The sequence below is a fragment of the Mesocricetus auratus genome, unplaced genomic scaffold (genome assembly GCF_017639785.1).
Source record: "Mesocricetus auratus isolate SY011 unplaced genomic scaffold, BCM_Maur_2.0 Super-Scaffold_100013, whole genome shotgun sequence".
Classification (NCBI taxonomy): domain Eukaryota; kingdom Metazoa; phylum Chordata; class Mammalia; order Rodentia; family Cricetidae; genus Mesocricetus; species Mesocricetus auratus.
Genome location: NW_024429196.1, coordinates 47,275,286 through 47,290,513, shown reverse-complemented (window position 1 = coordinate 47,290,513; position 15,228 = coordinate 47,275,286). Strand labels below are relative to the sequence as shown.

Genomic DNA, 15,228 nt, shown 5'->3' with positions numbered 1-15,228 from the left:
GCCTCCTCCCAGCATGGGTGCTAGAAGTGAGCTTAAGTCCTCTGTAAAAGAACTTTTACCTAATGAACCATCCCTCTAGGCCTGTAGAGACCATTTTTTTGGGAGAAAATAGAATGTTTTATTTGAGGACAAAACTGGAAATAAAAAGTAACATTGCACTCAATTGAGGTTTTATTTAGGCATAACTATTTTGTTTGTTTGTTTGTTTGTTTGTTTGTTTGAGACAGGGTCTCACTCTGTAGCCCTGACAGTCATGGGACTCTGTAGACCATGCTGGCCTTGAACTCCCAGAGATCTACTTGCCTCCTCCCACATGCTAGAATTAAAAGCATTTTTCACCATGCCTTACTAAGACATAACTGTTTCAAAAATATTTGTATTAGCAGGATACATTTAAATTTTCTGCTTAACTAACTATGACCTTATGCAAATTACCTAACACACCACACACACACACACACACACACACACACACACACACACACACACACGTAGAGATCCAACAGGTTCACATAAATATCAATCTTCCACTCGGGCCTCACATAAGAAATGACAAAAACGGACCAGCTATACCATCTAAGTTGTTGGTAAATAAAAAGCGGAATTTCAGTTGCCTTTTATGTGAAAAAATCTTAGAATTTGTGCAGGTTCTATTTCATGTATGTCTGTAGACATCAATCTTTGTTTTAAAAAAACGGTTTCATTCTGTAACCCAAGTTTGCTTGGAACTCACAAGTATCCTCCTGCCTCTGCTGCCCCATTGCTGGGACTACAAGTATAGGCCACCACAACCTGATTAGATATTTTTAAATATCCATTAGAACTTACCTGTCCATTAGGAATCAACACAGAAACTCCAAGGTTTTTTTGTTTGTTTGTTTGTTTTACTCAAAGGATTTTTTTTCAATTTTGGGGGGAGGGTTTCTGTGGTTTTTATTATTTTTTACATTCCAATCCCAGCTCTCCCTCCCTCTTCTCCCCTCCCCCCACCTCCCATCTGCTCCTCAGAGAAGGTGAGGCCTCCCCTAGGAAGTCTACCAAGTCTGTCCCATCATTTCGTTGAGGAAGGACCAAGGCTCCTCTCCACACCCACACCCCTGTGTCTAGGCTGAGCAAGGTATCTCTCCATATAGGATGGACTCCACTAAGTCAGTCTGTGCATTAGTGTTAGATCTTGCACCCACTGCCAGTGGCCTCATGTGTTGTCCCAGCTGTACTATTGTCACCTATACTAAGGGAGCCTAGTTCAGTCTTATGCAGGTTCCCCATTTGTCAGAGCTGAGTCAGCGATCTCTCACTAGCACGTGTCAGCTGACTCTGTGGGTTTCCCCATCATGGTCTTGACTCCTTTGTTCATATTATCGCTCCTGTCTCACTTTGATTGTACTCCAGGAGCTTGGCCCAATGGTAAGTTGTGGATTTCTGTATCTGCTTCCATCTATTTCACTCCAAGGATTTTTTTGTAATCTTTTTTTTTTAAGACTTGTTTATTATGTATAACAGTGTTCTGTCCGCATGTATCCCTACAAGTCAGAAGAGGGCACCAGATCTCATTACGGATGGTTGTGAGTCACCTTGTGGTTGCTGGGAATTGAACTCAGAACCTCTGAGCCATCTCTCCAGCCCCGTATTTTTTAAAGTTATGTTAATTTACCTGTGTTCCCTATGAACCTCTGTCACTTTAGTTGAGAGTTGGAAGCTCCTTCAGAATTCATTAGCTTGCCCTCTCCCAACTCAGTGGGACACAAAGGTACCATGGGTGTCTCAGCAGGACTGTCTCATAGCTGAGGTCTGTGTCCCTTTGCCATTGTTTACTGACTCTCTTTCAGCAGTGATGTTTGATAGAAAGAATGGCAGACTCACTGTCAAGACACAAGTAAGCCTGAAACAGTAGGATCCATTTCCTCATCTGCAAATAAAACCTTCTGTGTCTGTTTACACTGGTAACTGTGGTCTTGGGGTCCTGTCTGCCATGGCTCAGAATCTACATCTACTGTACACTGGTAAATCTAACTATTATATCTGTAACCTTGACATTCTTTGTAACTGATGGAGGTGGCATAACTATGAAATAACGTCATCTTTATTGAGATAAAAGAAAGCCTAGAATATCAAATCTACCTAAAGTTAATCTTTAGATTGCTGTAGAAGGCACTCCTATTTTGATTGTATTAAGAAATGCCTTACACAGGGCATTGGTGGTGCAAGGCTTTAATCCCAGCACTCGGGAGGCAGAGGCAGGAGGATCTCTGTGAGTTCGAGGCCTACAGAGTGAGTTCCAGGACAGCCTCTAAAGCCACAGAGAAAAAAGAAAAAGAAATGCCTTATATTCTCCATATGTTAAAAAAAATTCATAAATACATTTCATAAGAATCAAATCCCTGGGGCTGAAGAGATGGCTCAGAGGTTAAGAGCACTGGATGTTCTTCCAAAGGTCCTGAGTTCAATTCCCAGCAACCACATGGTGGTTTACAACCATCGGTAATGAATTAATAATAAATAAAATCTTAAAAAAAATAATCAAATCCCTGAACACACGGGGGGGGGGGGCAGGAAGGTAGGAGAAAGAGGAGGGGGAGGAGAACATGAGGGGTCAGGAAGATTGGGTAGGGAGATGAATAAAGGAGAGCAAGAAAAGGAACACATCAATAGAGGGAGCCACTATAGGTTTAAAGAGAAATCTAGCACTTGGGAATTGTACAGAGATTCACAAGGAGGACTCCAACTAGGAATCTAAGCAATAGTGGAGAAACTACCTTAAATGCCTTCCCCCCTATAATGAGAATGGTAACTACCTTAAATCCCATCCTAGAGCCTTCATCCAGTAACTGATGGAAGCAGAAGCAGAGATTCACAGCTAAGCACTAAGCCAAACTCCTGGAATTCAATTTCAGAGAGGGAGGAGTGACAAAGGGGTCAAGACCATGCTGGGAAAACCCACAGAAACAGCTGACCTGAGCAAGTGCGAACTCATGGACCCCAATCTGACAGCTGGGGAACCAACATAGGACCAAACCAGACCCCTTGAATGTGGGTGTCAGTTAGGTGCACTGGGCAGTCTATGGAACCTCTAGCAGTGGAACCAGGATGTATCCCCTAATGCACAAATGGACTTCGGGAGCACATTTCTCATGGAGGGATGCTCTCTTAGCCTAGATACACAGGAGAGGGCCTAGGCCCTGCCCCAAATGACTTGACAGATTTTGATGATCCTCATGGAAGACCTCACCCTCCCTGGGGAGTGGATGGGGGATGGGATGGGGAAGTCAGTGGGGAGCATGGGAGGATGGGAGGGGGAGGGAACTAGGATTGATATGTAAAATAAGATTGTTTCTAATTTAAATAAATATATATTTAAAAAAGAATCAAATCCCTTTGACAGGAGAGATCCACACACATGCTTAGGATGTGGCTATGTAAAGTGATGAGCATTTTAATTAGCTTATCAACATGTCACATCACATACCTTAAATTTATACCATTTACTTTTGTCAATTATGCCTTAACAAAGCTAGAAAAAGTAAGTCTAAAACCCCTTCACTTTTCATTTATCTAAATCCACTCACTATCTTTGCCCTAGTTTGATTTCTATTGCTGAAATAAAAACCATGACCAAAAGCAACTTGGTGAGGAAAGGTTTTATTGGCTTACACCCCTGTCACAGTCCTTCATTGGGGCAAATCTGGGCAGAAATCAAAGCAGGAGCCTAGAGTCAGGGACTGAAGCAGAGACCCTGGAGAAGCACTGCTTACTGGCTGGCTCATAGCTTGCTCAGCCTGCTTTTTTATACACCCAGACATCTCCTGCCCACAATGAATTGAGCCTCCCCATCATCAATCATGAATCAAGGAAATGCCCCACAGATTTAGTTATGGTCTAATCTGGTGGAGGCAATTCCTCAGTTAAGACTCCCTGTTCCCAGAATTGTTTAGTTGACGATAACTAGCGAGTAACTAGATAACTATGGATATACTATCCATAGTATACTATGGATAACTCTGCCTCTGTCCTAAGGCACGCTGCAGTGGCCTTCTCCTGCAGAACTCCTAGTGGAGTTCTGGGCTCCTGTGATATCAGCCACCACTCAGCTTCACCGGCTGCCTTAGCCTCCCTGAAGCCAAGCACCTTAAGGTCAACAGGTAGCACTTAACCCATGGGAAATAATTCAGGTCAGTGATGAAAATTAGGGTGACCTTAAAGCTCAAATGATGTGTCATATACATAAGAGCCATTAACAGCCACTTGACTTAGAGAGCTATTCTTATGGCCACACATGGCCCTTTACATCTACCTGGAAATGCCTGTTTTTGGAAGTATAAAAGAAACAAAAATAATCTCATACTCCTGCCACAAGCATCCACCTTCATTCTCTTCTAGTTCCGTGATTTTCTTACTGTCCCCTGCTGGGAACACCCAGTGGCCTAATGTAAAGAACCTCAGCTCTGTCGCCCACCTATCTCTCCATCAAGCCCACCTGCCATTTTCCAGCCCTGGACACTTCCAATCTTGTCTCTCTTCTCCACTGTCAGGCCACTTCCCACAGTAGGGAGAATTGTGTCACTATGTGAACAGAATTTCAATCTCTTCCTTAAGCTTTCTGGTAGATTCTTGACCTTTTACTAACACACAAAAGGGGGTGGAGAGGTGGCTCAGTTGTAAAGGGCACACACTGCTCTGGACAGGGACATAATTTGGTCACCAGCATGTGGTATAACTCATAATTACTAAAATTCCAGTTCCAGAAGGCTCTTATGCCTCCAAAGGCACCTGCACTCACGTGCACACACCTACACACAAAAAGGTAAAATTAATAATCTTTAAAAACTAACACAAGGGGACAGGAATGGTGAAGAACACTCATAACCCCGGCCCTCAGGAGAGGCAGGAAGATGGCTAACTTTTCCACACAGTGAGCTCCAAGTTAGCCAGAACTACACCAGGAGATCCTGTCTCTAAAACAGACAGACAGATACACAAGGCCCAGTACTTACCTATTTCTACATGTGTTGAGAGGCCACAAGATGAACTTCTGGAGCAGAAAAAAGACAGCAGGAGCAGCAGGCCAGACCACAGCCTGCCAGCAGACATGTTGTCATTTCTCCCCAGCTGCTGTGCTAAAGTAGAGACAATCCAAGCTGTAGCCAAACTGTGACTCCAAAATCCAGGCACAGACTCGATGTGTTCCCTCTACCCAGGTTACTGAAACAGGAAACCAAGCCTCATTTCAAAATAGTCCTGTTTTCCAATAAAGTCAACGAATCAGCCACTGTTTAGCTTTTCCAGAACAGCAAACAGACACCTGGGAGGGGAGAGAAAGCAATCTGCTGGGATCTAAGATCAAATCTCTTGCTAGAGGCACTTTATTATCCCAGTCATCCAGATTCTCCCTCAACACACAATTGGCATGGTAAACCAGACTTGCCTTCAACTTGCTTTCTAAATAAGATTTTCACCTGTGCCAATTGATGGTCACTCTATTATATTACACTGCCTCCTTGTCCAAGGACAGCATCTTGAGCATCCTCTGCTCACACTGGAGTTTCCTCATCCTCCCAAGCTACAAGTGCATGCTGGGAAAGCTTTTATGGAAATCACCTAGAACAGGCTTCTCTTTTTGTATTTGGCAACAGATACTGACACTTCTCTGTGTTACACAAGCCCAGCCACTCCTGGCCTTCTACTCTGGCTCTTCCAACAGGACTTACCTGAGATGTGTTGCAAGGAGGGATTCCTGCAGCCCAAAGATACTGACTGCACCTGGGAGGCGGAGGCAGGAAACAGATTAGGGCTAAGAGACAAGAGTCTGGACAATGCTGGGCTCAGAAGAGACTCATCATGAAGTAGCCAATCAGCAACAGGCAGAACAAGGGAAGCCATTCAGGTTATTCGTGGACATAAAAGATGGTGATCTTAACACCCAGATGATGCATTGTAAATGCAGAAAGCAGTAGAGTGTTCCCAAAGGACTGGAGGAAACAGTATTCATTCTCAGGCTAAGCAAGGGGAAGAGAAGAGTAAACAAAAGATGGAATAATTTGACTGTCTGCCAGGCAGAGTTTGTTTTGTAATCTTAATTCAGCCCCATTCAAACCCCGGGAAATGAATTCTGTAGTTCTCCTCACCTAGGGACACGACAATGGACCTGACTGCTTCAATTTACTTTTAGGCCACAGGCTAGAAATCGGTTTTTTGTTTTGTTTTGCTTTAATTTGAATAGCAGGATGTTTATAAACTTGCACCACTTTGCTTGCTTTTCGTTTTGCCAGTGGGATCCGTGTGTGCCAGAATAGAAAGAGGACTACCAAGGGTCACCAGGAAAAAATCCTGCCTAAAAGGGATAAGAAGATATCAGAAAATCAAGCCACAAAAAAGCACCAGACAAACAAGTGGGTTCTGCTATTAACCAATACTAAGCCCAAAGTTCTTGTGTATTTTATACATTTCAAATTTATAATGACTATATTTATTATTGCGATAAAAAGGAAGGAATTTCTCACTTAGTACAATGTGATGGTTCTATGATAATATTGTTTTGAGTTTTATGAAGTTTGTGTTATCTTGTAACCATGAAAACAGGATTACATGTCTCTCTTAAAACTACAACTTTAAGGGAAGGCTAAACTATAGTTCTCAGTATCAAGAAAACTATCCGAGGGCTGGAGAGATGGCTCAGAGGTTAAAAGGACTGACTGCTCTTCCAGGGGTCCTGAGTTCAATTCCCAGTAACCACATGGTGGCTCACAACCATCTGTAATGAGATCTGGTGCCCTCTTCTGAACTGCAGACACACATCTAGACAGAATACTGTATACATAATAAATAAATAAATCTTAAGAAAAGAAAACCCCAAAAACTGACCTGAAATGCGGGGAGATGCTTAGTTATTAAAGAATAAGCACGAGGACCCAAGTTCCCATCCTTACCATCATGTAAAAGGCAGACACAGTAATGGGCATCCATAACCTCAGTGCTGGGGAGACAGAGGACCCAAGGTCCCATCCTTACCATCATGTAAAAGGCAGACACAGTAATGGGCATCCATAACCTCAGTGCTGGGGAGACAGAGGACCCAAGGTCCCATCCTTACCATCATGTAAAAGGCAGACACAGTAATGGGCATCCATAACCTCAGTGCTGGGGAGACAGAAACAAGCAGATCTCAGAAGCCCATTGGTCAGGCAGCCTAATTAAATCTGTGAGCTCTAGGCTCAGTGAGAGACCATGTGCAAGTTAGTAAAATATGCTTCTGCTTCCCTGTGATTCAGAGATAATGATAGTTTCCACGCAGGAGCCGTTGTGAACATCAGATGAGTAAATATACAATGCACTTTTAATAAGTGTAATATATGTTCACAACTATTATTCAGGAAAAAAAAACCTTTCCCACTCAAATTTACCATGGATTTCTATTGTTTTTCCTTGTTGGTTTCAGTTTGGTTTGGTTTTTGTAGTACAGGGGATCAAATCCAGAGCTTCCTTCAGCAAATGTCTTGCCCTGAGGTACAACCCAAATCCATTTACTGATTTATTTATTTATTTATTTTTGGTTTTTCGAGACAGGGTTTCTCTGTATTGTTTTGGAGGCTGCCTGGAACTAGCTCTGTAGACAAGGCTGGCCTCGAACTCACAAAGATCCTCCTGCCTCTGCCTCCCGAGTGCTGGGATTAAAGGCGTGCGCCACCAATGCCCGGCTTTACTGATTTATTTTTAATCAAGAAAAAGACTTTGCATTCAGTCAGTATAAGATCATTTCTAAAATTTTAAATATGAATATAAAGCAAAATGGATGAAGCCTTAGAGATGAAAGTAGGTCTCCAAGTGCAGGAAAATGAGGAACAATTTTTTTTATAAGGCACGCATGTAGTTTAGGCTGTTCTCAAACTCCCTATGTAGTTGTTATGCCTTGATTTCTTTTTTTTTTTAATGTGTGTGTGTGTGTACATCTGTGAGTGTGAATGCAGGAGCACCTGTGGAGGTCAGATGACAAGTTTCAGGACACACACACACACACACACACACACACCTTTTTGAGGCAGGGTCCCTCTTGAGGCAGGTCTGCTTAGAGTATTCCAGGCTAACCAGGACTTCCAGATGATTCACCCGTCTTTACCTCCCATCTTGCCATAGAAGTGATGGGATTGCAGATATGTGCCCCTGCATCCAACTTTTCACATGGTTCTGGAGATTGAATTTGGGTCATTAGGCTTGTCAGGCAAGCCCTTTTACCCATGGGCCATCTTCCCAGCCCTTATCTTGAATTCTCAGACTCTTTGCCTCTACCTCCCCATGATGGGAATGCAAGAATGAGCCACCAGGCCCAGCTTCAGAGATACTTTCAGTGTCCAGACTAGAGCAGCTCATTTCTCCAGCTGTCTAATATATCACTATCATTACCAGACCATGACAGCAGCTTGGGAAGAGGGTGGACAAAGCCAGGGACTGGGGCCCGAGACAGCTCAGCAGGTAAAGGTGCTTGCTGCCAAGCCTGGCTACCTAAGTCCAATCCCTGGGACCCACACGGTTGGAAAGAATTAATTCTGGCACACCCCTCTCCTCCACACAAATAAGTTTGAAACGTCAGGAACTGGAAACTAATGCTGCCTAGAAACATAAGGGGAAAAAGGCAGACCCTGGCTTGCTGGCGTGTTTCTCCTATGGGCCTTAGTGAACACACCTACCCAAGATCTGGGAAGTAAACTAGGAGGCTGGAAGGGTTGTTCCCACTCCAAATAGGGGCTTGCTGGGGGCCACAAAGCAGCATGAGTAATGGGGAATGCCACTTACAGATTAGAGGGATTGTCACTTTGCTGAGCTCCTTCTTCCTTCATCAGATAAGCAAGAAAATGATGATTTTACTACTGCATTGGTGTGAAGATATACCTAAATTGGGTTTTCTTTTTTCTTCTCACTTTAAAAGAAATAAATGCTGAGAGAGTGATAAGATTCTAGGTATTGCTGCTACGGTTCCTGGAGGGCAAGACAGCTGGGAAGGGGAGTAGGAAGGGCTTCAAACGGCTTCTCAGGGGGTAGTGACACATGCCTATAACCCCAACACTTGGAAAACTGATGACATGAATTTGCTGAGTTCAAGGCCAGCCTGGGCTACATAGCGCCTTTGAGGTCAGCTTTGGTTACAGAAATAAATTCTGTCTTTTATTTCTGTTTGTCCTTTTAAAGTTAGAGAGAGAGAGGTGATGGGGGAGATGGAGGGAGGGACAGAGGGACAGACAGAGAGAGAGAAAGAGAGAGGGAGAGAGAGGGGGAGGGAGAATGAATTCTGGACTGGAACCTAAGATTCATAGCTGATTTCAAGTTTGGGGCCTACAGTGATTAAGACCTGGTCTGAAGGAATGCCCAGAGAAGGTAGAATGGGCTATCAGCAGAGCTCACCCCTCAGGCAGCAGGCATCCAGGCCAGCTTGTGATAGCCACCCAAGGCCCTCCTTATCTTGACCCCTTCTGTTCCAATTTCCTCAATAAAACGCAGGACAAAATAGTAAACCAACACAGGCACATACATGTGACACCCACCTGCACACACAATTAAATGTTGCTGTTATGACGCCTGCCAGATGTGACGAGTACAGGGCCAGAGGATCTGACTCAGCAGAAGACAAAGTCAACAAGTTAAAAGAACATCTTAGGAATTTTGCAAATACGGTATCCTCACTGGGGCATATAGTACTTGCCTGTAATCCCAGAACTCTACGAAGGAAGGCTGCAAGATATAGGACGTTCTCTCGATAATAATAGTAATATTATCAATATCTTTTTAAAGTAAAGAACCTACATGCTCTAGAAAGACCAACAAAACACTCTCACACATTCAGCATCCGAATCTACTAGCAAATGCGCAGCAGAGGAAATATGCAGAAAAGCATGCAAGAGGAATCCCGGAGCCTTTCTCTTTAACCCTGGTTGAATAGTTGCCCCAAATCCTAGTGCTCAGGAGCTCTCTGCTCCAAGTTCGTGAAGGGAAATATAAAGAAAAGCATGCAAGAGGCAGATTACTGAGCTGGACTTCGTCCCTCATTGATCAGTACTCCCCAGTTCCAGTGTTCAGGAGCTGCGGTGTGTGGAACCGCGATTTTGGCCTTTGTGCCATCTCCACACCGAGTGCAGATAGCCGGGGCTGGGGAACAGAAGGTTCTCCTGTCACAGCTAAGGCCTAAGCAATGACAGCTGAGCACCGGAAAAGGTGACTTATGTGCTCAAGTTCATCTTACTAGGAGTCTTTGGCTTCGCAGGCCCCGATTAGGGCTCGCGGGGAGCACAGGCCTGCTCAGGACCACGCAGATCCAGGAGCACAGGAAGGGGGCGCTCTCGGAGTCCCCGCCGCCGTCCCCGTCGCCCTGCGCGTCCCCGCCGCCTCGATCCCTCTTCGCCGCGACCCCTGAGCTCCTGCGCGCTCGCTTTTCGGTCCCTTGCCTCTGTCGCCGCCACTACGGGGCCATGGCGACCCGCTTTCTGCTGCGGAGTTTCTGGGCCGCGCGTCTGGCGCTGCCGCCTGCCGGCTGCCGCCTCCGCCCGGCGTCCTCAGAAGCCCAGCGTCGCAGCTACGCCCGCGGCCCCGCTGGCCTCCCGGCCGACCTACTCCGCGGGGACAGCTTCGTGGGAGGCCGCTGGCTCCCTGTCCCCGCCACCTTCCCGGTGTACGACCCGGCCAGCGGCGCCACGCTGGGCACCGTGGCCGACTGCGGGGTGCCCGAGGCCCGCGCAGCTGTGCGCGCCGCCTATGATGCCTTCTGCAGCTGGAAAGGGGTCTCGGTCAAGGTGAGAGCGCGTCAGGTGAAGGCTCCGGGCCCAGTGGGAAGCAGATACCCAAAGTGAAACCAGCCCGTGACACCCCCACCCCAGTTCGGGGTACACAGTGCAGAAAGCCAGAGCAACAACAAAAGGAGACACATAAGTTTGGAACTTGGGGTCGGTGCCCACCACAGTGTCAGATCCCTGTTTTCAAATCTCAAGTAAGAGAGATGGACAGGGGTGCATAACAAAAGTGAGCCGAGAAATGTTAGCGTGTGTGTGTGTGTGTGTGTGTGTGTGTGTGTGTGTGTGTGTGTGTGTGTAGGGGGAGGGAGAGAGTACTGTATATGGGCGCTGTATGTAGAGGCTGTGTATCTATCTGTATGTGTAGGCTGCCTGCGGAGCTGTGTGTGTAGGAGTTGTGTCAAGGACACAGAAAGGATGTGTTAGTGTTGTTCAGCAGAGGGAAAAGTTCAGGTGCAGTCTTTGATTTTGGGTCTTAATGGGCAAGGGCTGCCACTTACTAACAGAGACGGGTGAACACTGGAGGATAGATGGTAAGACAGAAAACTACTTTAGAAATATTCTTCCTGCTTCATTTATGATATACCTGCAGCCAACTCTGTGAAATCATGGCTTCCCTATCATCCACAGCCTCTCTGAAGATAGGTGCCTAGGGGTACAAGCATCAGAGTCTTAACATCCACCCACCAACAGGTAGTTACTCAACACCAGCTACCTGTCACAAACTTCTAGGGTTGCTTATAATGTGGAGTCAAAGAAAAAAGGTGTGTGTGGGGGGAGGGGGGGTGGAGATCTGGTTCAGCCATTGAGAGGCACTTGCTGCTCTTGCAGAATTCCTGGGTTCTGTTCTCAGTCCTCCCATGGTGACTCTTAACAGTCTGTAACTCCAGTTCCAGGGAATCACCAGTACTCAGAAGGTACCCATACATATGTGCAGACAAATGCTCATATACATAAAATAAAAAGTAAATAAATCTTTAAAAAAAAGATCCAGCCCCTTAGAGGGTTCGTGTGAAATGTGTGTTTGGGGGAATCTAAGTTGCAAACGATAAACACCTACTCAGCAAGGAAGTGTGCTGGGGGGATGAATAATGTGAGGGGCAGAGGGCAGGTGTGGGCCCAGAGGTCAGTGCAGAACAGACTGTGGTCATGTGTACAGGCCTGCGAAGCTGCCACAGCGAAATGCTGCTTGGGTGCCTTAAATGGCAGAATTGTTTCTCCCTGCAATTCTGAGAGCCAGACACTGTGTTGGCTAGCATCATGTCAACTCGACACAAGCTAAAGTCATCTGAGAGGAGGGATCCCAAGTAAGAAAATGTCTCCATAAGATCTGGTCATAGGCAAGTCTGTAAGGCATCTTCTTAATTAGTGATTGACAGGGGAGGGCCCAGCCCATGGTGGGTGGTGCCATCCCTGGGCTGGTGGTCCTGGGTTCTGTGAGAAAGCAGGCTGAGCAGGCCATGGGGAACAAGCCAGTAAGCAGCTCCCCTCCATGGCCTCTGCATCAGCTCCTGCCTCCAGGTCTCTGCCCTGTTTTGAGTTCCTGTCCTGACATCCTTCAGTGATGAACTGTGTTATGGAAGTGTAAGACAAATAAACCCTTTCCTCCCCAACTTGCTTTTTGGTCATAGAAAATAGAAATCCTAAGACAGAGGTCAAGAAGCTGGCAGGCCTGGTTTTTTCTGAGACCTCCCTCCAGTCCTGATGCTGATGAGAGACTGGAGGAGGACAGTGTTAGAAACAGACCTGTTAAGAGGAGTTACTGGCCTGCTTTTGGCTTTTGTTTGTTTTTATTAATAAGGAAATTACTGAGGCAGACTATTGTAGACATTGTTCTTGGTTCTGTCACCAACACGCTCTTCTGGGGCCAACTGTTGATTTAAGGCCTACCTAAACTTAATCACCTCTTTAAGCTTTATCTCCAAGCATAGTCTGAGGCACTGATGAGGTGGGTTGAGACTTCAACACCTCACTCTAAGAGCGACACATTTTCTCCTATAACATCAAGGTCACCCTTCCTGAGGCTATAAGGACTAAGAGAGGTAAGGAAAAATCCTGAACAACTCAGGAACATGGCTACTTGGCTTCCAGAACAGCAAAGAGGCCCTTGTGGTCCATACTGGATCAAGAACTAGGAAGGCATACAGGAAGCCATCACAGAAATAGGGGAAGAAGGGGTTGCTTCAGCTGAGACCTATGAACCATCCAGGTCTTCCAGGTTTACTTTGACTGAGTGTGGTGCCAGGAATACTCCAGTCCTGATGCTGATGAGAGACTGGAGGAGGGCAGCGTTAGAAACAGACCTGTTAGGAGGAGTTACTGGTCTGCTTTTGGCTTTTGTTTGTTTTTGTTAATAAGAAAATTACTGAGGCAGGCTAACTTTATAAGAGCAATAATTTTGTTTTTCTTATGGATTTACCTGGTAAACATCCCAGATCAATAATAGCCTGTACAGTTTGGAGGTCTGTGGGGCCTCAGTGGCCAACAACTCCAAAAGATGTAACCCATTGTTGGTACTGGGCTCTTTGTTAGCCTTTGGTACCTAGTAAAGACTTTGCCATCTTGTTAGACAGTAACTTCATTTTAAATCTATCTATCTATATATCTATGGAAGCTTCTACAGTAGAATATTGGTTTCCAATCTTGTTTGTTTGTTTGTTTGTTTGTTTTTGTTTTTCGAGACAGGGTTTCTGTGTATTGCTTTGGAGACTGTCCTGGAACTCACTCTGTAGACCAGGCTGGCCTCGAACTCACAGAGATCCGCCTGCCTCAGCCTCCTGGGTGCTGGGATTAAAGGTGTGCGCCACCAACACCTGTCTCAGCTCAATCTTTTTTAAAAAGAGGTATTTAGCTGGGTTGTGGTGGTGCACACCTTTATCTCAGCACTTGGGAGTCAGAGGCAGGTGGATCTCTGTGAGTTTGAGGCCAGTCTGGTCTACAGAGAGAGATCAAGGCAACCAAAACTACACAGAGAAACCCTGTTTCAAAAAACAAAGAGAGAGAGAGACAGAGTTTTAGTGTCATTAAAGCTATTACCAGTGCTATCGGTTACCTCCTAGAACTTGATGGTAAGACCCATTGGTGAGCCATTTTGTGTGGTGTTTTGAATTGAGAAGTACTAAAGAAAAACTTTTGCTTTGCTGGGACAATCAATGCTGGTCAGCAGGAGCGGAGAAATTAGTGGTGATTAAAAGATACCAGAAAGCTGGGCAGAGTGGCACACGCCTTTAATCCTTGCACTTGGGAGACAAAGGCAGGAGGATCTCTGTGAGTTTGAAGCTTGGCAGAGCGAGTTCCAGGACTGACAAAGCTAGACACAGAGACCCTGTCTCAAAAAAACAGAGGGGGGCGGGCAGCAACAGTGAGATGAAATCTTCTGTGAGTATTCCCTCAGGGTCAGCACACAGAGACAGTGGTCCAGAGTTGGATGAGGCTGCATCTCATGCTGGAAGTCAACTTTGGTAATGTGACCCAGGTGGTACTTCTTTTGAAGGCATAAGGGACCATTGAGAGAAGCTGAGGCTTGATGCTGTGTAGCAGGGTTGGAGTCTCCAAAGAAAGGCCAGGAGAGGCTGTTGGTGAAGGTGGAGTCCATTCGTATCAGGACAACTCAGCATTTTGGGGATGCCAGTACAATGGTGGGATGGCCACCAAGGAGAGCAGCAGCTGTGGTGTAGAGCCAACCTGAGCCTGTGAGATAAGCTGTGGCTGGGAGGGCTGGAGAAGGGCCGCTTCGAAGCCCAAGCTCCAGATAGATGCCTGACACTGAGCTTTACACAGCTGGATTTTGTTTTTGCTCTGATCTGACTGGAGATATGCCTGGTTCTTCCCTCTTGTAATAAGAAGTCTTGGACTTGTGTTTTTGGTTTTACAGGAGCTTCCAGTTAAGAGACTTTGAACTTTTACAAAGATTTTTGGATATTTCGAGAGACTTTGGGTATTTCAGAGAGAGTTGAGATATCTTGGGAGAGTTTCTATGTTTTAGAAAGACCGGATATTTTAAGGAAACTGAACTCCTAAAAGTGTTGAATTTCTACAGACTGTGGAACTTTTAAAAATAGCAATGTTTTGCATTGTGAAATGTATATTAACATGACATCCAGAGAAGAAGAAAGAGGTGTGGTGTAATTAGTGTGTTTGTGTGGGAAGTTGACAAGGGGCCAATTGTACTGGTTAATTTTATGTCAACTTGACCCAAGGCAGGTCATCTGGGAAGAAGGAATCTTAATCAAGAAATATGTCCATAAGACTGGTCTGTAGGGCATTTTTATGATTGGTGACTTATGTGGAAGGGCCTAGCTCACTGTAGGTGGTGCCACCCCTGGGCCTAGGATGGATAAGAAGGTAGGCTGAGAAAACCACTAGGAGCAAGCCAGGTAACAGCACTCCTCCCTGGCCTCTGCATCAGTTCCTGTGTCCTGGTTTCTACCTCCAGTTCATGCCCTAACTTCCATTGATG

General features: G+C 45.6%; 2 protein-coding genes across 17 annotated transcripts in view; one reads left to right on the top strand and one right to left on the bottom strand.

The window, feature by feature from the left end:
• The window catches only part of Gpld1 (glycosylphosphatidylinositol specific phospholipase D1), a 69,241-nt gene extending 58,876 nt beyond the window's left edge, over window positions 1-10,365 (bottom strand). The window contains exons 1-7 of one of the 16 annotated variants that reach the window (XM_040755738.1): window positions 10,226-10,365; window positions 9,531-9,597; window positions 8,785-8,908; window positions 8,024-8,178; window positions 6,123-7,134; window positions 5,706-5,993; window positions 4,992-5,114 (exon numbers count right to left, since the gene is read on the bottom strand). In XM_040755738.1, coding sequence (XP_040611672.1) covers window positions 4,992-5,114; window positions 5,706-5,877 — 295 coding nt within the window. In that variant the 5' untranslated portion in view covers window positions 5,878-5,993; window positions 6,123-7,134; window positions 8,024-8,178; ... (1 more) ...; window positions 9,531-9,597; window positions 10,226-10,365. Of the gene's footprint in view, window positions 1-4,991; window positions 5,300-5,705; window positions 5,994-6,122; window positions 7,135-8,023; window positions 8,179-8,784; window positions 9,885-10,010; window positions 10,131-10,225 lie in introns of those variants that run through there. The other 15 variants (XM_040755741.1, XM_040755737.1, XM_040755740.1 and 12 more) reach the window with 15 other exon arrangements.
• An 86-nt stretch (window positions 10,366-10,451) lies between these two features.
• Window positions 10,452-15,228, top strand: part of Aldh5a1 (aldehyde dehydrogenase 5 family member A1) — a 29,075-nt gene continuing 24,298 nt past the window's right edge. The window contains exon 1 of the mRNA XM_040755750.1: window positions 10,452-10,772. Coding sequence (XP_040611684.1) covers window positions 10,452-10,772 — 321 coding nt within the window. The remainder of the gene's footprint in view (window positions 10,773-15,228) is intronic.